Raw genomic sequence first — 24046 nt, 5'->3', positions numbered from 1 at the left:
ATTAAACGGTGGTAACAGCGAACTGTGGTACCTGGACCAGGTCTGGACGAGAGTCCCGGCCTAAGGACTTAGATGAGCTGGATTCAACTCAAAGTCATAGTGCCACCTAGTGGTCACCGGCAGTGATATTTGCACCACAGTGCAGCATTCAAGCTGTTTCACTCTCTGTGAATTTGAAGATTCCACATTACACTGGAAGATTTCACGCCAAGGCAGAACCTTCATTTGGCAAGAAGAAACTGCAGAACCTCAAAACCACAGGCCACATTCATGATGGGTTCTCCAGCTGTGAGTGAAAACCCCAGCCTTGTGTCCTGGTACCTCATTCCATTTGAGAGAAAACACGGCCTCTTCAACATCGAGGGAGAAGGAAATGGCGGCTTGTCCTGCTAGTTTCTAGTTTACATCAACGGGACATGAAAAACTGTGACCACGTCTCACCGGCCCCTCCTCCCCGGAGTGATACACGCATGTGATGGACAGGTGAGGTGTGTGTGGTCTGAGGGCGCCCTTGTACTGTCATGTCACCAGCGTGTGAGTCAATGAGATGTTCTAGTCTCATCTGTCTCGTCGAATTTTGTTGTATATCCGGCCTGGGACATCAGTCGAAGATGATGAAATGGTTCTGCACACAGCTGGTGAGAACGTGGGCCGGTTCAGTAAACAAGATCAAGTTCAAGATCCTGGTTTGCAACAAAAAAGACTCAGGAGAGGAAACAAGGAGAGGAGCGTGTGTGTGTGTGTGTGTGTGTGTGTGAGTGTGTAGGCGCGTGTGTGTGTGTGTACGTGTGTGTTGGAATGAGCTGGGTCATCGGAGTGAGTGTAACTTCACACCAGAGGGGTCAAACTGAAGACTTGCAACAGCTGCAGCTGCCATGGCAACGCCAGGGTGGGGTCAAGCCTGGCAAAACCAAAGACACCAGAGACAAGTGTGTGTGCCTGCGTCCATGTGTGTGTATGTGCCTGCGTCCATGTCTCGGTGTGTGTGAAAGTGTGTGTATTCTTTATGAGGATCAATCAAACTGAGGACATTCCTTCACTGTATTACCGTAGAAAGTTTTACTCTTGTGGTAAAATGTGACATCCTGAGTACATCGACAAGCGCTGCCGACACCTTGCGGTGCTGAGTTTAATAGTGCCACTCGACCTACACATTTCTTTCCAGCACACACACTTGACTTTGGATCCCAGTAAGACTCACATTATTTGGTTCTGATCCAGGAGACTCCAACTGTCCCAGATGACCGCAGGGGGTCTGGCTACTCGGTAGCATAGAAGTAAATCAGAGATGGATTTAGACCCGAGACATTTAGCGTTTTAAAAGGATTTCAAAGTGTTAGCTTAGCTGTAGTTAACGCAAGTGGAGGGCTACGGTATCACACTGTCTCAGAAACCAAATACACATTTCTGCAAGACAGCCTTTGCAGGAATGCAATAATACTGTTTAAAATACTAATAATCTTCAGTTGTGTTGACCAAACTTAGGATGTAGCTTTGGGGGAGCTGCGTCAAATCACTGCGCCCACTCAGGGAGGTAGTTCTGGCCATTTGACTCAAAAAACAACAGCATCCTGTAGGTTTCAACAGTTTTTTTTCACAGCGAATGTCAAATGCAACCGTAGTTCTCTGAAAGCAGGCAAAGACTGCCGGATTGCGGTGTATTTGATCACTTTTGCAGCGGTGTGCTAGCATCCCCCAACACTCATCTGCATTGCAGCTTAGCTAACTAGCAGTCAGCCATCTGGTGGGTTTCAGGAGTTCTATGATACACTCAGAGAGGACGCTAAAAATGATGGAGAATAAGTAGATTTCCCAAAAAGTTGGCATGTTCCTTTAAAGAGCTTTATAATATGCTGAATTTTATTAATGTTCATGAGGACTCTCATGCAGGGACAGAATTACCTTCTCAGTCAGTTTCCTGTCTCAAGTGTTTTATACGCCAAGGAGCAGCGACAGACCCTCACACCTCACGCCAGCCCCCCTCCCGGGGAAACCAATGAGGAGCATGGGCTGACCATTAGATTGAGAGCTTTTCCCCTTGGTTCAGGTCTATTTTATCTCTGAAGGACAGAGACACAAAGACTTCTTGATTTAGGGTAGGAACTCATTCCCTACTTGGAGTGGATGAGCCCTCGCTTTCCCGCTGAGAGCCACGGCCTCTGATTTAGAAGCGCCAATCCTCACCGCGGCCGCTTCACACTCGGGTGGGGCCATCAGGACCACATCATATGAACTCCCCCCACCTAGCGAACTGCATCCCCTCCAACAACCACGACTACTGTCCGTGAAAGTCACAAACAGGATAGACAACCGCCCTGATGGGGCCAACCCCCATCGGGGGCCAGTCCAGCAGCTCAACAGCTCATTCTCCCACATAAGTTAATGGAACTCTCTGATCGCCCCTCAGCCCCTCTCAACTGTCCCTTGACCTTTCTATACTCCACGCCGAAAACAGAGCCGCTGCTTGTCCGGGTGACGGAGGGATTTTGGGTGAGGGTTTGATTTGGCCGGGGGCCGATGTAATGTCCTAACAAGGATAGCTGCCCAAATCATCTGTGTGTGTGTATGTGTGTGTGTGTGTGTGTGTGTGTGTGTGTGCGCGCGCACGCGCGCTTGTATGAGAGAGAGATTTGGCAATAGGGGATGCCTTGAGCCTTTCCAGGAAATCCAGCTTTGATGAAGGAATTCATACAAAAGGAAGTCTGTTGTCTCAAAAGTGTGTGTGTGTGTGAATGTGCGCGTGTGTGTGAATGTGCGCGTGTGTGTGCGCGTGTGAGTGTGTTTACTACGATGTTGAACAGATGAACATTTCCAGTGAAAGTGACTTTTTGACACAATAAAAGCAACTATTGTGAGGCACAGCGCAGAAACATGTTGAGCAACCTCTAAGATGAGATAATCATAGTTGCCATAGTGATAAGGCGGGACAGGGCGGAGTTAAAATGATGGACGCTTCAGACTGTAAAGAGCCACCCCTCTGAATAACAGAACTACACATAAAAACAAGAGTTTGTGAGTCATCACTAGACATCTTAAGACTGTGGAGGAAGAGTGAATAGTGAGAGTGGTGTGAGGGCACGTCCAGCGTCAGCCATGAAGCTCAGAAAAATGACCCTTTTTGAGTTTTTGAGGAGCGGGAAGGAGATAGAAGTGCTCCTGAAGAGAACCAATCAGCTGAAGCTTTTTCCTTCACAACTGTAAGTCTTAAAAAGCAAAAAACAAAATGTTTAACAAACTCTCTCTTTTTTTCTTCTTCTTGCATTTCGTTCTGCCTTCGCTTCCACATGAATGTAGCGTGTTGATGGATCGGTTTGTATGTCATTCTCTGTTGTATTGTACGATTTTCCAAACCAAGTCCCTCTTGATAGTGAGACCCAGTGTCTCAGCAACGAGACCCTCAGGTCAGCGCGTCAGTGCTGAAGTCATCAGGAGGGGTGAGCAGGTGAAGAGTTCGTTGGTGTTTTATTAGAACCTAATTCGTCCATCCAGCTGGTGACTCTGCTTCGTTCGACTAGGGGGGGACAAATGGGGACAAGCATCGGCATCATACACAGGAGGGGCGTGGCCTAAGTGAAGGGAGCGTTTATTCGTGGCTGAGGAACTTCGGTGGGCGGGGAACTCCATTATCAATCACTGCGATCGATAATTGATAGCGATCAGTGTCAGGTGACGCTCACCTAAGGAATGTGAACGTGAGTCGGTCGGCGCAAGCTTCAATGATACGCCATTAGAGGGCAGAGAACCATCTCACTCCAGTTTCTCTTATAAATTCTGGTCCGATTACAAGACGAGTTGGCAAAACTGATAATAAATCACAACGTAAGAAGAAGTAAATGCACACCTGGCAATAAAGAACCAGCTGCAGGGAGAGTCAACATCTCAAACGTGCTGTAGAGCCGGCCACTAACCGTCTGGACCCCTGGACAGAAGCGAGCTACATGCCTTTTTTTCCTTTTTTTTCCCTCCAGATGTTGGGTTGATGACATCAATCAACTCTCACAACTCCCAAATTCTTTGTCAGAAAACATGCGTCTATTTAGATGTCGTGCAGGAAGTCGCAACCGCTGGCATCAATCTTCCCTAAATTTCTGGTTTTGATGAACGAATGAGCGAGTGAATAACATTCATCTGAGAGCGTGCAGATCAAATTCCCTACAAATCCATGCAGGTGATAATGAGAAGTCTGTTTTTGCATTTGCAGCACCCCCTAGTGGCGGAGTGTTCACCTTCAATTCACAAGCGTCTATGTAAGATTCACCTTAACGCCAGGGGTTTAAACAGAGACGTCTCCAAACAGATTCATCCAGGGGTGAAAGTGAGCCGGAACGGTAAAATATTCAGGGCCGGAACGGAGTTCCGTTAAAAAAAGGAGGAGAAGGGAGCTGTCAAAATCCCATTGTAAATAAAGACAACGACGTCTGGTTTCACCCTGAACGCGGCGCGCTGCACGGGGTGGGGCGCAAGCACGCGCAGCTACCGAGTTGCTGGGCTTGGTTTGCGCTCATGTGACGTCACAGTGCGCCCACATACACAATCGCTGGGTCCGAATTGCCAAGCAGGTCTGATCGTAGGTCTCAGAGCAGGTCGTAGGCTGTCCGAAACCACAACTGGCGCGAGTAGCGACCTACTTCGCAACCTAAATTCCAGCCTAAACACGCCCACATTGCAGGTCGGTTCAGGTGCATCCTACGGAGCAACCTATAACCCACAATGCACCGCAGACTTCTTCTTCGTCCCCCTTAAAAACCCGCAAGCCAAGTTTGCGCCACCAACAGTCTCCCATTCTGATGCAACACAAACGTTTATAGTCGTTGTTGATGACTAAAGGTGCGTTCATGTGCTTAATAATAGAGAATGAATGAAAGGTGCGTTCAGAGTGGAGTGCAGTACCACAGTCAGGCCAGCAGGTGGGGCTTTCGTTGGTCGTTCTACGTACTCCTGCTTCGTCCTACTCCTACAACCTAAACACGGCGGCACCATTCAGACACCCTCGAAGATTGGTGGTGAAGCACGACCTCTGCTGGTAGAGCACAGATACAGCAAATAGGTAGACAGCACCAACGAAAGCCCCACCTGCTGGCCTGGCTGTGGTACTGCACTCCACTGCACAAGATTCAGACTCAGAGCCACTCATTGATGAGAGTGAGTTCCAGGGAGAGACCGTCTCTGAGGAGTCTGCCAGTGAGAAACTACAAGAAGAATAAATCATTGAGAGATACTGATGATCTGTTTTTTCATGTCTGCCTGTTCCCTGTTGTCAGCGCTGTAGTGGGCAATAACTGTAAAAAGCAGTTTTCAAAGCATTTCCAGGGGTAGCGCGGGAAGGGTGGGGCTATGAGGGCTGCAGTTGTGTGGGGAACAGACACCCGAAAACTGTAATAAAAATCACCCCAAACCAATTAAAAACCGTAAAACTTCGTCGGCGGCGCGCACCCTTTGGGCGTGCGTACAGTTCCAGCAAGACTTTTAAGCCACTGTCACCCCTGGATTCATCTATCAGAAGCCCAACAACAGCGTGAGATCGGCCTCATCTGAGGAGTTTTCGGAGGAGTTGTCAAAATCAGGATTTGCAGAGACGTGAGAGAATTCGAGGTTTTGACTCGATCTTAAGCTCAATGTGAGATACTCGCAAAAAAATGTTTGTAGACCTCATGGGTCTTATTTTCCAATGACGTTTGGCGCAGAAAAAGAAGGCTATGAATAAAACTGGTGCTCAGAATTGGTCCTTCACAAATGCTGTTCCTGGTTCTCACTCCCCCCCCCCAGGAAGGAACTACTTTACAACAGGGACGTTCGAGCAGATCTGCAGGATGCCAGGATGGCCCCTCTGCTACCCCCTGTTGGTACGGAGGTCTTCAGGCGCTTTACACCTGCATCGCTGGAGGAGAACCAACGACGCAATGAAGCAGAGCAGAAGGAGCAACAGAGGAAGAAAGAGAAGAATGTTGAGGTAGAAAAACATCCATCACCCCTCACTGGTGGACGATGACATTTTAAAGATTCTGATATGGTCGTTATATCTTTTTTTAAGAAAAAAACAGTGATATTGATGATTAAGTTAGTGGAGAGGAAACAGTTTGATAGCTGACAACAATTTGATTTACTGCTGGATTTATTTTTCTCTTCTTCTTCTCTTCTTTTTTCTCTTGCGTTTTGACAAAGACATCGTCAACAACTTGATAGCAATGACTCACACCTGATTGGCCGGCTCTGTGATTGACAGGTGGCAGAAGAGGACCTTCCTAAACCAGCCAGTGACCTGGAGGCTGGGAAGCCCCTTCCTTTCATCTACGGAGACCCGCCTCCCGAGCTCCTAAACACCCCACTGGAGGAGCTGGATCCTTTCTACCAATCAAAGAAGGTGAAAGTATTGGCTCAGTGAGAACTCCCCGGACCTGCTTCTCCACCCTTCCATCTCTCCTTAGACCCGTCTGACCTCTGAACTCTAACCCCCCCACCCCCCCACCACCACCTCCGCAGACATTCATCGTGATCGGTAAAGGAAACATCATCTACAGGTTCAACTCTGATCCGGCCTGCTACCTGCTGAGTCCGTTCAACTCACTGAGAACCGGCGCCATTAAGATCCTCATTCATTCATATCCTTTGTGATCTCACTGCTCTCCGTCCTGATTGGTCGTGTTGTTTTCCTGATTCAGTCCCAGAATGAATTTTTTCCTTAAAAAACAGAACGTTATTCAGTTTGTTCATCATGATGACAATTCTGACCAACTGTGTCTTCATGACGATGAGTAATCCCCCCGCATGGAGCAAGATAGTGGAGTGAGTCATGTGATCATGTGACATCAGCGGCTTCATGCACATTGATAGAGTGGCCTCATCTTCATCACATACCAGCTTGAGTTCTGCCCTAAACTAGGTCGGCGGACCGCCGGCGTTCCCGAGGGTCCTCCAGGTGGTCTCCCTCAACGGGAGGAGTGTTTTAGCTCCATGTTCTCGTGAACGCAGCGTGTTGCGTTTCCTACATGTTCACAAACATTGGAACACCGTGTGAAGTCACCTGATGCTCCGAATCAAATCTCTGCGTCACAGATAATGTGTGTCTGAGGCGTGTGTGTGTGTGTGTGCGTCACAGATACGTGTTCACGGGCATCTACACTTTCGAAGCCACCGTCAAGGTTCTGTCCAGAGGTTTTTGTGTGGGCGGCTTCACCTTCCTACGAGACCCGTGGAACTGGCTGGACTTCATGGTCATCACCATGGCGTAATAAACAAGAACACACCTGTTGAACACGGCGATGATGACGACAACAGCGATGACGAAGATGTGACCATAACTTCTCTCTCTCTCTCCTTAATCAGATATCTGACAGAATTTGTGGATTTGGGTAATGTTTCTGCACTCAGGACGTTCCGAGTTCTACGAGCATTGAAGACCATCACAGTTATCCCTGGTCAGTGTGTGTGTGTGTGTGTGTGTGTGTGTGTGTGTGTTGTCATTGCAAACTCAGTCGCTGAGGTCAAGTATTCAGCCTGACGAGACATCATCCTCTAGTCATGAATCCACCATGTTGAAGCACAATTTTCAGACACACACACACACACACACACACACACACACACAAACACGTCCGTCTTCTCTTCCTGACTCCGCCTCTACATTCTGGATCTGATGTCATCAACATAACGTAGCAATGTTCAGCTTTTATTCTACCTTTTTCTAAACCAGCCAAGAACACAATCTGATGTAACGGCGGCCTGGCTGAAGGCACTCATTTTTTTTTTCCAAACTTCGCAGGGCTGAAGACGATTGTGGGAGCTCTCATCCAATCAGTGAAGAAGCTGGCTGATGTCATGATCCTGACGGTCTTTTGCCTCAGCGTCTTGGCTCTGATTGGCCTGCAGCTCTTTATGGGGAACTTGAGGCAAAAGTGTGTCCTGGCCAACTACACACTATACGAAGATTTCGGGAACTACATCAACAACCCTGGTACGGCTGCGGCGATGGCGATGCAGTACACCTTTTTCACCACACGAGGGAACATGTTGGGTTTGATTGGGAATATTTATGGCGTTTTTTTTTTTTTCAACCCACTCACCCATTCATCTATACCCCCCATTTATAAACTGATGACTCGTGTTTGTGTGGCAGACAACTACTACTACATACCTGGTCAGCTTGATGCGCTGCTGTGTGGAAACAGCTCCGACGCTGGGTACGTTGACATGGCAACCACACTACAAGACAACAACAACAAGAGTGACGATGATGATGATGATGATGATGATGATGATGATGCTTGTCCAGGGTCTGTCCGGAGGGTTATGTTTGTCTGAAGGCAGGAGGAAACCCAAACTACGGCTACACCAACTATGACAACTTTGGCTGGGCCTTCCTGGCTCTGTTCAGGCTGATGACCCAGGACTTCTGGGAAAACCTCTTCCAACTGGTCAGTGATGGACTTTTCCCCAGTCTGGTCCCAGTCTGGCTCCCAGTCTGGCCCTCAGTCAACATTTGTAACTAATGAGAAACCACAGTCAGGTCAAGTTCCTCCTACTGGCTCGTTAACAGCACCTCAGTGGCACAGTGGTGGCATCTAGTGGCAGGCATTGGCAGTGGCCTCTTTTCACAAAAGATCAGCAGCTCTAAATTGTGTTTCTGAAGTGAGTTGTGCAACAGTGCTTTGTTAAAGTGTTCATGAATTGCCAGCATACACAGTCATGCAGTGCTTCATCATCACGCACAAACGTGTAAAACGAGAAACCAGAGCCAACAGCAGTGTACAGACCAAGCTTTACCTTTGTGGTTTCCATTCATTCTGTCATTAACTCCATCTAGGAGGTTATGATGGGGCCAGTTTTAAAATAGATAGGAGCAAATATAAAAATGCAAAAAATTCAGCGCAAAACTCCACCTCTTAACCTGTTGACACGCCTTGGTTCAGTGAGATCGGCTGAGACTCTCACCCGTCAAACTCTTTCTGTCTCCTCAGACGTTGCGTGCAGCTGGCAAAACCTACATGATCTTCTTCGTGGTCGTCATCTTCCTCGGCTCCTTCTACCTCATCAATCTCATTCTGGCAGTGGTCGCCATGGCTTATGCTGAACAGAACGGGGCCACCATCGCTGAGGCGAAACAGAAGGAGGAAGAATATGCTCAGATCATGGAGTTGCTGAAGAAGAGAGAGCAGGAGGTCAGTTCACAAACGACAAACACAACTTTATTAACACCCCAGCTGAGGGAGGAACGGAGCGCTTGAACGTGACGCAGCAGAACTTTACAGCGACTTAGGAGTTCGGAATCATTTTTATTTGAAAACAGCAAAACAGGTTTTGGTCATTCAAAGGTGAGACGTGTTGCCTCCGCGCTGCTCCTCTTCCTCACAGGCCCTCCGCTCACTTCCCTAGGAAAGTCCAGTTGAATCTTATAAACTGACTGACTCAGTGTGTGTGTGTGTGTGTGTGTGTGTTTGTGTGTTTTAGCAAGTAGCCTGCCACGCAGAGCTCCCAAAGAAACAAGATTTAGAGCCACAGAAGAATTTATCTACAGATCAAAAGAGTCAGAAGCAGGAACGCGGTGCTATTATGGAAGGTATATACACACACACACACACACACACACACACACACACACACGTTGTAAACATACAATCTCTAGACCGACCATCTTGTGTGTTTCAGAGTTTGAGGACACCCAGCGTCCATGCGCTCCATGTTGGTACAGGCTCGCCGACATCTTCCTGAAGTGGAACTGTTGTGGCTGCTGGCTGTGGCTGAAAAAGAGGCTCTACATCTTTGTCATGGACCCGTTCTTCGACCTCGCCATCACACTCTGCATTGTCCTCAACACCGTCTTCATGGCCATGGAACATTACCCAATGACAGAGAACTTTGCTGAATTGCTCTCGGTTGGGAACCTGGTCAGTGCTGTGGAGCAATCGGAGAGTCTGTCTGCAGTAGAGTATGTCTCAGGACTCTAACCCTCTGTAGAGAGAACTGCCAAAAATTTTATGAAACTGTTTTTTGTGATTTGCATCACAGTTGGCAGTAGACCCCCCCCCCCACACACACACACACACGCAACCCGTGACCCCTGACCTCAGCCTCTCACTCTTTTCAGGTCTTCACTGGAATCTTCACAGCTGAGATGATCCTCAAGATTCTGGCCATGGACCCATACTATTACTTCCAGGTCAGACATGCAGTGTGCTTGCGATTCATTGATGACATTGTGATGATAATGATTAGTGATGGGCCTGGTTGTCATGGTTACAGGTGGGTTGGAACATCTTTGACAGCATCATCGTCACCATAAGTCTGGTGGAGCTGGGGCTGGCTGATGTTGAGGGCCTGTCTGTGCTGCGCTCCTTCCGACTGGTCAGTGTGACGTCATCATTCTGATCAGCAACAGCAGCAGTAAATTAATAACGCCTGCGTCTCCCGCCCAGATGCGAGTGTTTAAACTGGCCAAGTCATGGCCGACCCTCAACATGCTGATAAAGATCATTGGAAACTCTGTGGGGGCCCTGGGGAACCTGACCCTGGTCCTGGCCATCATCGTCTTTATCTTCGCCGTGGTTGGAATGCAGCTGTTCGGGAGGAACTACAAAGACTGTGTTTGCCGCATTTCCGAAGATTGCGAGCTTCCTCGCTGGCACATGAATGACTTCTTCCACGCCTTCCTCATCATCTTCAGGATTCTGTGTGGCGAGTGGATCGAGACCATGTGGGACTGCATGGAGGTTGCTGGTCAGACCATGTGTCTGACCGTCTTCATGATGGTCCTGGTCATTGGAAACCTGGTGGTGAGTCTGATCCTGACCCTGGTCTACTCTATACCACTGACTGCTCAGCAGAGTCCAGCAGATCCAGGTCAGGGGTCAAAGGTTGAGCATTCTGGCTTGAATGAGAATGATGAACCGGTGACTCAACTCTTCAAGTTCTTGATCAAGCAGGGTTCTTGAATCTGCTCCTGACTTTGTTTCAGATCATCAGTATGGTTCAAAATCTTGTTCCAGGTTCTCAACCTCTTCTTAAATGTATTGCCAGTTCTGAGCCTTTTCCGTGAACCGCCTCCTGGTCTTATTGAAGACCTGAAATCTCTTCCTGGTTCTGTTGAAGGTCCTGAACCTGTTCCTGGCCTTGCTGCTCAGCTCCTTCAGTGGTGATAATCTGGTGGCTTCAGAAGATGAAGGAGAAAACAATCTGCAAATTGCTGTCAACCGGATCAGCAGGGCCATATCCTGGACCAAGTCCTGGTTCTTGAAACACATCATGGGGAAAAAGAACCACATTAATCCGGATCGCCCTGGTACGTCCCAACATTGTTTACTTTAAGGATCTGGGTTCCTTTTTTTCTCACAAAAACAGAAACTAGATTTTAAAACTCAACTAACATTTCATTATGTTTGTAAAACCCCATCGTTAGCAGCTGACAGCAACGAGGCAGACAGGAAGGAGTTCTTGGCGCTGACTCTGGTGCCTTCAGAACAACCCGAGTCAGAGGTCAAGACCATCAATGCCAGCAGCAACTACTACAATATCGCCTCCCTGAAGGTTCCCATCGCCAAGGCGGAGTCTGACATAGAGACACCTGATGAGGATGAAGGGGAAGAGGAGGAAGACAAGCAAGTAAGCCCTCCACAGTTTTGTCCTGAAAACCACGGCGTGCTGACAACTTTTGAACAGACCCAAGATCAGGAGTCCAAAACGAACATAAAGGCGTGAAATCTGTTTCTGTCAGGGTGACGAGTCGTCAGCCTGTAGCACCGTGCAGAAAGTTCCTGAAGTTCAGGAGGATGATGGCGAAGATGATCGTGATGAAAACATGCCAGAGGACTGCTGCAGCGTCAGTACGTGCGCGTGCGCATACACATACACAAACTCACACACACACACAAAAGAGCTGATCACAGGTGAGTAAACAGCGCTACGTTCATATCGTTCCAGGATGTTACCAGCGCTGTCCGTTCCTGGACATAGACACGTCCCAGGGTAGAGGGAAAGCCTGGTTTAACTTCAGACGAGCCTGCTTCTCCATCGTAGAGCACAACTACTTTGAGACCTTCATCATCTTCATGATCCTGCTGAGTAGCGGTGCCCTGGTGAACATTTTTTTATTCACAGTATCATAACTTTGTTGAGCTTCGTGCATCAGCTCGGGAAATCGGCTCACCCTGGAGTTTTGGCAGCTTCTAGTATTCGTCCCATCCCTCTGAGGTGGGATTATTCCAGAAAGCCTGGTCAACGGGATGTTGACCCAGCTTGGAGTGATGTGCAGGATGTGTACATGAACCCTGGCGTACTCAACAAGCACAACGAACCAACCAAAGTCGGTGAATGTGGACAAGTCTGTTGTACGCTATTGAGAACCTCATCAGGTCCTCAATAGCGACGCTGTCATTGTCACGGCTGCCGGCGTTTTTTGTTTTTTTTTGTGTCCATAAGAGAAGCAGCAAGCTGTTACTTTAACGGGGCGTGAAGCTCGTCTTGTCCCAGCGTGCCGCCACAATAACGCACCACTGTTGCCTTTAAATGCTCTTTTTGGGTTTTGTTTTTTTTTGGGTGGCTGAACGCAACACTTCTCTCTGGAATAAACCTGTAATCAAATCTGGTCACATGACTGCACAGCTCTGATCTGATTGGTTCTTGGGAATGTGCGCCCATACTAACTGGTGAATACAACATGTACAACAACAGCATGCTGGCAAACTAGCTGGAGGAGGTACTAACAAGGCTGGCATGACCAATAGTGGACTACAAACATGGCTGAATACTAACATGGCTTCCTTAACTCTCACTGGTGAGTTAACCCTCAGTTTTCTATCAGTAATACATGTTTGTTTGCCTCTTTAAGTGGCATCGTGATGAAAACGTAAAAATTAAAATTACCACCCCATAGAAATTTGGAATAGTGGAAATGTGGTTTTGGAGCCAGGGTTAGGGGTTCAATTCAGGTTCAGAGGTTCTGCTCAGGGTTAAAGGTTTGAGTCGGGTTCAATGGTTCAATTCTTGGTTTGGAGTTTGGTTCAAGGGTCCAGTTCAGGGTTAGGTGTTTGCTTCAGGTTCAGGGTACACTGGTGCCAGCAGGTGTGCTGTGTGTCAACAGGCCTTTGAGGACATCTACTTGGAGCAGCGTCAGGTCATAAAGACGGTGCTGGAGTACGCGGACCAGGTGTTCACCTACGTATTTGTGGTGGAGATGCTTCTCAAGTGGGTCGCCTACGGGTTCAAGACCTACTTCACCGATGCCTGGTGCTGGCTTGACTTCCTCATCGTTGATGTAAGAATATTCATTATTCATAAAATATTGGTTATAGATACCTCGAGCGAATGTCAACAATCTTTTCTGGGTAACCATAGCAACAGCCTTGATTTGGGCTCATTTGGCTGAAGCCTGGCCGATGAAGTGATGTCATCATTACGTGTCTGATGTCTTCCAGGTGTCTCTGGTGTCTCTGACAGCAAACATCCTGGGATTCTCTGAGCTGGGAGCCATCAAGTCTCTGAGAACTCTGAGAGCTCTGAGGCCCCTGAGGGCCCTGTCTCGCTTCGAGGGCATGAGGGTGAGACTCTGAGAGTGACTCCCAGACAGACAGGTCTGTGGGAGGTTCACCTGTCTGTCTGTCACCTATCTGCTACAAATGTCAGAGTCTGGTGTAAAGGATGTCACGTCATAATGTTCCTGAAATATTTCCCAACTGTCAGGAGGTGGAGTTCTTTCAAGGTGGAGTGGACTTGATTTTGTGGACCATCGGGTATCAGGAACGATATTTTAGAGGAGGTTTATATGATGTTCTCACTGGGTGGTGGGGAACACCTCCAGTATTTAAACAATGCAATGTTCTGGGTAGGTGATGCGGGAATGAATAAGTGCCAGAAACATTACTGGTACATTAAAGGTTCTTGTAATGTCAGTATTAGGGTCTGCACATGTTCTGGGAACATAGAGTAGAGACTTTGAAGGAGCGGAGCACATCTATGTTCTCCCAAAAGTTTCCACGCATTAATTGTCCCAGAATATCTGCACTAAAGGAATGCCCTAACCTTTAAAGAACTGTGAGAATGATCCAAGGTGACGTCCTTACGGCAGCAGGCTATTCTGAGAACGTTCTAACAGGTATCTGGGGAAATTTTACTCCTTAAAAAGTCCATGTGAAAGGATCGTGTGACCCGAAGACAACTGTTTGGGAATGTCTCCTCCACATCATCGACAGGATCTGCAGGACATTCAGGCCAAAGAAGGGATGTTATGCTCCCCAATGTTCTGCAAGGGTTTGGGGTCATTGTCACCTTTACAGAACCTTTTAAGGATATGAGGCCCCCCCAAAGTCCCCTTCTACATGGGTAACCTCCCACTGTCTGTCAGCCTGTCTGCCTGTCTCCAGGTTCTAGGCTCAGTGTACTGACATGTCCGTCTGCCTTTCTGCCTGTCCACAGGTGGTTGTGAACGCTCTGGTGGGAGCAATCCCGTCCATCTTCAACGTGCTGCTCGTGTGCCTGACCTTCTGGTTGATCTTCAGCATCATGGGAGTGAACCTGTTTGCAGGAAAGTTTTATTACTGCTTCAATGAAACATCTAAAGAGTATTTCTCTGCTGACGCTGTCAACAATAAGAGTGAGTGTGATAGCCTGATCGAGGCGGGCTACACCGAAGTCCGCTGGAAGAACATCAAGGTTAACTTCGACAACGTGGGGATGGGCTACCTGTCGCTCCTGCAAGTGGTCAGTACGATGAATGTCATGTTCAACTGTATTTTAGAATTTTTCGCCAACTGCAGTTGAAGTACGAGGTTTTGTGAGGACCTGATATGAGTGAACCTGAGTGGAGATTGAATGGATATCTTAGTTTGCGTTCCGTCAATCTTCCGAATCCAACTGATGATTCTGTGTTTTGTATTCAGTGTTTCAAACTGAGATTTAATGAGTTTTGTTTCTGTTAGGCAACATTTAAAGGATGGATGAATATTATGTACGCAGCAGTGGACTCCAGAGCGGTTAGTCCATCTCTGATTGTGGTACAAGTATAAAGGTGGTACTGGTGCTCTCAGTAATACTGATGATACTGGTGTTTATGCAGTATATAGCTCCTGCTAACAGAGCATCTGTAACGAACCGTGTGTGTGTGTGTGTGTGTGTGTGTGTAGGTGGAGATGCAGCCAGTATATGAGAGCAATTTGTACATGTACCTGTACTTTGTCTGCTTCATCATCTTCGGATCCTTCTTCACCCTAAACCTCTTCATCGGTGTCATCATCGACAACTTCAACCAGCAGAAGGCCAAGATAAGTTCCCCCCTCTGTCATTAACAGAGACAGACAGACGGAATGATATATCGTATTAATACTAAATATTCATTACTGGCTTTGTCTTCTCCTCCTTCTTTACTTGGGGGGAACTGATATTTTCATGACGGAGGAGCAGAAGAAATATTACAACGCCATGAAGAAACTGGGATCCAAGAAACCTCAGAAGCCTATTCCACGACCCACGGTGAGTTCAGACTTCCTGTCCCGTCTTTCTGAAGTCAATTTCAACTGGTGCGTTCATCCATCCATCCGTTTTCTACTGCTTATCCTAATACGGGTGGTGGGGGATGGAGCAGCCTTCAGGTGAGAGGCGGGTTCCCCTTGGACGGGTCACCAGTCCATGGCAGGGCCAACACATAAAGACAGACAACCATTGGCTCTCCCAGCCACGCCTACGGTCAATTTAGAGTCTGGATTAACCTGGTCCCTCTTGATGTCTTTGGACTGTGGAGGAAGCTGGAGTACCAGAGAGAACCCAGCAGGAACAGGGAGAACATGCAGACTCACCCAGAAAGACCCCGTGCTCCAGCCGGGGCTCCACCCACAACCTTCTTGCTGGGAGGTGACAGTGCTGACATCTGCACCACTGTGCCGCCACTGGTGCATTCAAAAAGTCTATATTTCTTAGGAAGGGTCCTTCAGGGAGATGGGACCCAGAAGGATCTCCAAGGCCACCATGATAACAGCCATTCCAATTCTCTAAAACTCCAAGGAAAGAAGGGTAGGATACTCCAGACCATCCTTTCCCACAATCCCTTGCAGCAGCAGCAACCATGAAAGTGACACACCACTCAACTGTTGACAGAAAAAAAAACAAACAACGCGAGCGGCGGCCCAAACACGGATCGGCATCTATACCTCCCTTCTAAAGATTCGTTACCACAGTTTGACGAAACCAAATTTAAAAAAAATACACATTATTCCTGTTTGAGGTTTTCTTTCTTGTGATTAAAGAAACGTGAATCCGTGTTCTGCTCATCAGCAACCGGAACAGAAATTAAAGGTTCATACCTCAGAGATCCCCAGCCGTTTGTCAGCACTCAAATGTAGGAAGGAAAAACGAGGGAAAGGAAACGGACGGGGTTAGGAGGCAGTGGGACGTTCGAACACGCCCTCCTGCCAGGTCTTGCTGAGGTCAGGGTATGAGGTTCAGTTCAGAGTTTAAACGTCTCCCTGACACCATTGTCCTCTTCTCTCTCTCCAGAATAAGCTCCAGGGTCTGGTCTTCGATCTGGTGACCCAACAGATTTTTGACATCTTCATCATGGTGTTGATCTGCCTCAACATGGTGACCATGATGGTGGAGACGGACGAGCAGAGTGAGGAGAAAGAGTTTATTCTGCACTGGATCAACTTTATCTTCATTGTCATCTTCACCTTAGAGTGCGTGCTGAAAATCATTGCGCTCCGGCACCACTACTTCTCCGTCGGTTGGAACATCTTTGACTTTGTGGTGGTCATCCTGTCTATCGTAGGTAAGCCGGCCATCTGCCAACCACTGATGTCATTGTCTCGTCTGGTGATGTCGTTGAGTCCTGTATAACCAAGTCCTCTCCTTTAAATCAGAGTCAATAAGATCTTTTTTTTTGTTTTAAGGGAAACAGAGCTCTGAAACTGTGTCCAGGTGCTCATTTGTCATTTAGTTGCGATTTTGATACCACAAGAAAAGAAGGCGGAGTCTCACACGTCTGCCTCTGCTCCTTCAGGCCTTGTCCTTGCTGACCTCATAGAAAAGTATTTTGTCTCGCCAACGCTCTTCCGCGTCATCCGACTGGCGCGCATCGGCCGAATTCTTCGTATCATCCGAGGAGCCAAGGGGATCCGGACGCTGCTCTTTGCCCTGATGATGTCACTTCCTGCACTATTCAACATAGGTCTCCTCCTCTTCCTTGTCATGTTCATATTCTCCATCTTCGGCATGTCAAACTTTGCTTACGTGAGGAAGGAGGCATTGATCGATGACATGTTTAACTTTGAGACGTTCGGGAACAGCATGATCTGTCTGTTCACGATCACCACGTCAGCTGGATGGGACGGGCTGCTGTACCCCATCATGAACACACCACCGGACTGCGACCCCGAAGTCGAACACCCGGGAACGACAGTCCGGGGAGACTGTGGCAGTCCCGCTGTGGGCATCGTCTTCCTCACCACCTACATCATCATGTCCTTCTTGGTGGTGGTCAACATGTACATCGCCATCATCCTGGAGAACTTCAACGTGGCCACAGAGGAGAGCGCCGATCCACTCTGCGAGGATGACTTTGAGATGTTCTACGAAACCTGGGAGAAGTTTGACCCGGACGCCTCACAGTTTATCCAGTACAGGTGAGTCTTCTGCACAGAAACGGCGTCTTTCCTTCCCTCAAGTCAAGTTGTCATGAATCAACTCCGCTGCGTTCCTCAGTAAGCTGTCTGAGTTCTGCGATGCTCTCAAGGACCCTCTGAGGATTCCCAAACCAAACACCGTCAAACTGATCAACATGGATCTGCCTCTGGTTCCTGGAGACAAGATCCACTGTCTGGACATCCTGCTGGCCCTCACCGCACAGGTCGTGACCTTTCACACCCTGTGGGTTCCGTGTTCTGCTGCCTTGTGCTCTTATTGAGTCATAATGAACGTTTCCCCTGTGTGTGTGAGAGCAGGTGCTCGGAGACTCTGGAGAGATGGACGCCCTCAAAGCCAGCATGGAGGAGAAGTTCATGGCCAACAACCCCTCAAAGGTTCTACTCCTACTCTACTCTACTTTACCCTACTCTACTCTACCCTACCCTACTCTACCCTACCCTACTCTACCCTACCCTACTTTATCCCACTCTACTCTACTCGTCCCAACCCTACTCTACACTGTCCTACTCTACTCTACCCTACCCTATCCCACTCTACTCTACCCTACTCTACTCTACCCTATTCTACCATACTCTACTCTATCCCACTCTACTCTACCCTACTGTACTCTACCCTACCCTATCCCACTCTACTCTACTTTATCCCACTCTACCCTACCCTATTCTGCCATACTCTACTCTACCCTACTCTACTCTACCCTACCCTATCCCACTCTACTCTATCCCACTCTACTCTACCCTACTCTACCCTACCCTACCCTACTCTACTCGACTCTACCCTGCTCTACTCTACCCTACTCTATCCCACTCTACTATTCTCTATCCTATCCCACTCTACTCTACTCTACCCTACCCTACATTTGGGATCTGACTGATAATTTCTTAAACTGTTTCCGTGGTGATGTCACATCACTTTAACACACATTGTGCCACCTACACGTAGCGGAGCCATTTTGGTCAACCAAGAGTTTGTCAAAGCCTCCCTCTGATCTAACAGGTGATGTCATTGCCTGCAGGTGTCGTATGAGCCAATCAGCAGCACTCTGAGAAGGAAACAGGAAGAGGTGGCAGCAACGGTGATCCAGAGGGCGTACAGGAAACACCTCCTGCAGCTGACAGTCAAACTGGCATCGCACAAATACAGAGAAAAGACGGAGGGGCGGCAAGACGCTGCGTTTAAGCCGGGGACGGAGGGACTTCTCTGCAAACGCTTCAGTGAGCTGTATGGAGACGGTGAGAAGACCAAGATGGCGGCCGACGGTGCTCAAGTGGAGCTTCAGAGAGAGTCTCTCCTCCACGCCGCTCCACCGCTAGATGCATCTGGCATCCTGCCAGATGAGAACCTGAGGGAGTCAATGGTCTGATGGTGGCGGGTCATTCTACTCTTTCCTTGGCACTGAGCCAACTAACGTCTTTCCTGTTGGGGGGGGGGCAGACTAACCGTTCTCTTCCTGGATGAGCTGAGTCATTAATCAGCTCCCTAACACGACTGTGATGTCATCAGTCAACTGTGACTGCGTTTACTAATCTGATGATCAATAATCCAGACGCTCCACTGCTCTGACTCCATGGTCAAATCTTCCAGTGATTGACACCTCTGATGACCAGTGGGAGGGAAAAAAGCTCAAACGCCATCCTGACATTTCGCCTGCCACATCGCGCGTCAGGAGTCCCGTTACTTCGTCCGTGTTCATTCTGATTGGTGTCAAAGATCTCATTGATAAGGACGGGATATTGATTATTGATCAGTCAGCCGGTTCTTTCCGTCTTCCTCCCTCTGAGTGTGTGACTGGTCAACCAGACTGGCGAGGTCACGAGGTCACTGAAAGACGCCCTGGATATGTTGAGCCTGTTGGAACCTGTGACGAGAACGTCTGTTGTGTGAAACATTTAGAACGTAGATGAAGAAAATCTCATAACTGCATGTTCCTAAAAAAACAATAACAACGAAACCTTTTCTCTTTCTACAATGAATTATTTGTCGATAAACGTGTTTGATAAACAGAAATTGATTCATAATTCCATCTTGTCTTTACTGTCTGGTGTTTTTTCCTTGGCAGTTATTGATCAGTTATTAACTGATCAGTTTTTGACCAGGTATATCAGTTATTGATCAGTTTTTGACCAGGTATATCAGTTACTGATCAGTTTTTGATCAGGTATATCAGTTATTGATCAGTTTTTGATCAGGTATATCAGTTATTGATCAGTTTTTGACCAGGTATTTCAGTTATGAATCAGTTTTACCTGTAAGTGACCAGTCATTCTCCAGTTATGGTTCAGTTGTGTACTTAAGTGATCAGCTATTGACCAGGTATCAGTTTTTGATCAATGTTTGGAAGTCACACTTAATAACAATCACCTATTTACCATTTACATGTTATTGATCAGCTACTCTCCAGCTATATCAGGCATTGATCAGTATTTATATCTGATCAGGAGGAATGTTGTTTGTTTCCTCTCACTGTGGTGAACTTTGTAATCGATCACTTCATGTTGCTGAAGAATTGAAACCAAAGTGGTGGAACGTGAAGTGTTGAGAACCTCTCGGTCGTCCTTCATCAGCTCACCTGTGCAGGAACGGTTCCCACATGCCTGGTAAAAGAATCAAGGTTCCATGGAACATCTGGGCACATGAGGAACGCTCCGTGGACCAGCAGGAGCCTTGCGAAGCTGCTAAATATTCACAAGCTTTCGTCAACGACTCATATTTTTGTAATCAAGAAATGGCAGCTTGTTGAATATCCTGAGATTCTTGCTCCCCTGTGGGACGCCCCCTCTGTGTCTCTCTCTGAGGTTCCTGCTGTCTGCTCCCTGCTCCCTGGGATGCTTAGGAAGTAATTCCCTCACTCTGATCGGGGGTCTCAGCACTGATGATGTAACACTTTGTACATTGCATCATTGAGTGAAGTCACACTGTGATTTTGGACTTCCTGATCCAGATGTGACAGGCTGAGTGACCGATGAAACAGCAGGGCATCTGAGACGAGAAGGCTACCGGACACTCGAATCCCTCTGCGCTTCATGATGGCACGTTTACTCTCCTTCAATATTCACAGCACTCGTTCATGTCAGTGGACCCCTGCAATGTGTGTGTGTGTGATGCCATGATTACAAACACATCACCCAAAGAACAACATGACAAACAGGGACAGGAAGGAAGGACTTTCCTCGTGTCAGCCAGAGCTGTGACGCTACAGTGGTTTGTGAGTCTGCTGGAAGTTCTTATAGTGTCAAGCGTGTGTGGTTCTACACAAAGTTCTGACTCACGCGGACCCCAGCGATTCCCAGTAGGTGACCGGATCCTTGGCATCACCATCAGCCGTCGATCTGATGAGGAGGAACGTGACAAAGAAGTCGTCTCTTATTGTGTTGGTATGAAACTGGAAAATCACAAATTAATGAAATCGAATGTCATGAAGCGAAGTCATTTAACGAAAAAAACTCCTATTGCGAAAGAAATTTGCTAAAAATTGTTTTTAAAAGACAAGATAACTTTTAGTCATTGAAGTTTAACAAGTAAAGGTCAGATTTCTTGACCCTAAATCCTTCAGGTCAAGTGAGGACCTGAAGAGCCTCCAGGACCCCGGGGAATCAGACCCACCTCCACAAGCTCCACATTCATGAGCGGTTTGTTGACAAGCTGTTTTCCCGCCCTGCCTTGGTTAACATGTAAACATGTTGGCGTGCGCCATCGTATCGGTGTCATGGAGCATTGAATCTATGCAGGTTCCCGGCCGATGTAACCTGATGGTCTGACCTCAGATCAGAAACAACACTGAATACATGCAGCACTTCCTGAAAGCACACGCGACACCAGCGACGTGTCTCCGCTGAATATACAACAATCGAGAATGTCAACACACCTCAAAGAATGCGCTGCAATAAATATATAAAAGTCATAAAAGTATAGTGATTGAATCATTGATGCGCCGGTGGCAAAACACAATCCGCTGTTTGCGCGCTTCATGTTCCTCTTCATGAATTTAACCACCGGCTTTTCGCTTATAAAACCACAAACTCTGAGTGGGGAGCCTCAGAACGAACGGAAGAACTGAGCTCTCGTCAGCTGAACCAGAACCACAACCGAAGCCCACCAGCCATGGACCGAGGTGAGACCAGCAGGAGAACATGCTAACTTGCCCATGTTGTTCCTTTTATTTCAGCAAGTTCTGGTTCTGTTGTATCCCCGGGGTCACATCGACTTCCTGCGTATCCAAGACCTGGAGATCTGGGGACCTGATGAAAAGTTCTCCAAAGGTTCTGTCAAGGTGAAAAACACCCTGAACACTGGAGAACGCCCTCGAAATTAAAAAGCGTTTCAGAGTTCTCCTTATGATGTCAGCAGAACGTTCCATTTTGGTCTCTTCATGCTTCTTACATGATTGTTGTCAGGTCGTGTGTCAACGTTCCCTTTGAGACTTTTCTACAGGAAGAAGTTCCCCAAATATAATCTGAGAACGTCCCTGCTTGCAACGTTCCCACAGATCTTTAAAGACTTTAAAGACAGGAGAACATTCGGAGTATGTCTACAGGACTGTTACAGTAGAATGTCCCATCAGATCTTTGCACAAAGTTCCCAAAACATTCCAGGGTAGCAGACACACGGTTCTTCAAGGTCAGCAGGATTTCATTTGGCTGACATTCAGGGAGTTCTCAGAATGTTCTGGGGTGATGTTTGCAGGATGTTCCCGGGTATTAGTGGCCTAAAGTTTAGAAGTTCCAGTTGCAGGACGTTCTACATATGTAAATTACCTGAACAAATTCCCTAAACATTCCCAGAACATCCTGAGCATTCCCAGAATGTTCCCTGAAAGCCCACTATAGGATGTCCCCTTCATCTTTTTCACTCCGTGGTGATCGGGGGAACAACATCCTTCCCACTGGCATAGACGTTCTGGGAAGGGTAACGATGTCAGCCGTAGTTTGATTGTCTCTGATGCTCGTCTTCATTCTGAGGTTGATGTTGGGTTTGGGACACTTGTCAGTGTTGATCGGGCGATCGTTACCAAGGCGACTAATGCTGAAACCTGCCTCACCTCTCCCTCTCTCAGTCTTTCTTGTGTTGTCAGTCCTCTCTCTGGGTGTCTCCGCTCAGCCAATAACAGACAGCCAGCGACTGTTCTCCATCGCTGTCAGCAGAGTGCAACACCTCCACCTGCTCGCCCAGCGACTCTTCTCTGACTTTGTACGTTTGGAACAACGACGCACAAAACACCAGAAAAACACCAGACAGGAACAAACTGCCACAGCCCAACAGGGGAATTTCTGTGGTATTTTTCAGTGAGAAAGGTGTTGTTCTCTCTCTGGCTGACGTAGGAGAGCTCTCTGCAGACGGAGGAGCAACGTCAGCTCAACAAAATCTTCCTGCAGGATTTCTGCAACTCTGATTACATCATCAGCCCCATCGACAAGCACGAGACACAACGCAGCTCGGTCAGTATACAATGATGCGACACCGCTGCACATCTACACTCCTGCTGCTGCTGCTGATTGACCGATGGATCGATGGATTTCAGGTTCTGAAGCTGCTGTCCATCTCCTATCGCTTGGTCGAGTCATGGGAGTTCCCCAGCCGTTCTCTGTCTGGAGGCTCTGCTCCCAGGAACCAGATTTCACCAAAACTGTCTGAACTGAAGACAGGAATCCTCCTGCTGATCCAAGTGAACACACACACACACACACACACACACACTGATCACATCTTTCAAAGTAGCTGATTATCATCTGGTATTATCTGGTACGAGACAAAGACTGAGGACTCTTCACATGCCCCATGAACGCACTTCCTGTCTGATTAACCACCTGATCTTGCAGGCCAATCAGGACGGAGCAGAGATCCTGGCTGATAGTTCCGCCCTCCAACTGGCTCCATATGGAAACTACTATCAGGGTCTGGGGGCCGATGAGTCTCTGAGACGAACGTACGAACTACTGGCGTGCTTTAAGAAGGACATGCACAAGGTGAGGAGCCATGGTGGTGATGCTGAAGAAGTAGTAGTAGTAGTAGTGGTGGTGGTAGTAGTAGCTGGAATTTATTAAAAGTACAAATTGAATTACACATTTTGAATGAATTTGTCTCAACTGTCCCATAAGTTCACTCCTTTCACATCCATCACTGCATTTCTGCCTCCTATTTAATTCTTTTGAAGGGACAGTGTTTGTTTGATGATGTCACTGATGACGTGTTTGCAGGTGGAGACCTACCTGACGGTGGCTAAATGTCGACTGTCTCCAGAAGCCAACTGCACCCTGTAGCCCCGCCCCTCCGTTGATGTCATCCTCTGCTGTAAACCTGCTTCCACATTCTCTGACTCTGCTAGTTAGCATTAGCTGCGCCAGTTGTTTTTAGTGCTGCGGAAACTGACATCATAATGATAAAAAAAATCTGTCAACAGGAAGTGATGTCATAGCCTGTGAAATAAAGT

General features: G+C 47.7%; 2 protein-coding genes across 3 annotated transcripts; both read left to right on the top strand.

Annotated features, from left to right (window-relative positions):
• Window positions 1-2978: 2978 nt before the first annotated feature.
• On the top strand, window positions 2979-19623 carry scn4ab (sodium channel, voltage-gated, type IV, alpha, b). Of its 2 annotated transcripts, XM_086185785.1 has the most exons (31): window positions 2980-3197; window positions 5767-5950; window positions 6224-6361; window positions 6481-6599; window positions 6694-6783; window positions 7097-7225; window positions 7324-7415; window positions 7760-7951; window positions 8114-8177; window positions 8270-8411; window positions 8955-9155; window positions 9445-9553; window positions 9643-9881; window positions 10082-10153; window positions 10237-10338; window positions 10410-10766; window positions 11083-11272; window positions 11390-11592; window positions 11705-11813; window positions 11911-12065; window positions 13070-13243; window positions 13404-13526; window positions 14401-14685; window positions 14904-14957; window positions 15108-15245; window positions 15349-15453; window positions 16474-16744; window positions 16976-17597; window positions 17677-17821; window positions 17916-17993; window positions 18635-19623. In XM_086185785.1, the coding sequence occupies exons 1-31, from the start codon at window positions 3094-3096 to the stop codon at window positions 18980-18982; spliced, it is 5334 nt and encodes a 1777-aa protein (XP_086041911.1). In that variant the 5' UTR covers window positions 2980-3093; the 3' UTR covers window positions 18983-19623. The 2 variants fall into 2 exon arrangements, with proteins under 2 accessions (XP_086041909.1, XP_086041911.1); XM_086185783.1 differs by having other exon boundaries at window positions 2979-3197; window positions 7760-8177.
• A 2049-nt stretch (window positions 19624-21672) lies between these two features.
• On the top strand, window positions 21673-24039 carry gh1 (growth hormone 1). The gene is made up of 6 exons (XM_086185787.1): window positions 21673-21730; window positions 22673-22806; window positions 22938-23054; window positions 23138-23281; window positions 23436-23582; window positions 23814-24039. The coding sequence occupies exons 1-6, from the start codon at window positions 21721-21723 to the stop codon at window positions 23874-23876; spliced, it is 615 nt and encodes a 204-aa protein (XP_086041913.1). The 5' UTR covers window positions 21673-21720; the 3' UTR covers window positions 23877-24039.
• Window positions 24040-24046: the final 7 nt, after the last annotated feature.

Source organism: Aulostomus chinensis, chromosome 18, assembly GCF_037954235.1.
Source record: "Aulostomus chinensis isolate RoL2024-O1b breed Wild chromosome 18, RoL_Achi_v1.0, whole genome shotgun sequence".
Lineage (NCBI taxonomy): Eukaryota > Metazoa > Chordata > Actinopteri > Syngnathiformes > Aulostomidae > Aulostomus > Aulostomus chinensis.
The sequence above is the reverse complement of the archived record's forward strand: the minus strand, read 5'-3'. Positions and strand labels throughout refer to the sequence as shown.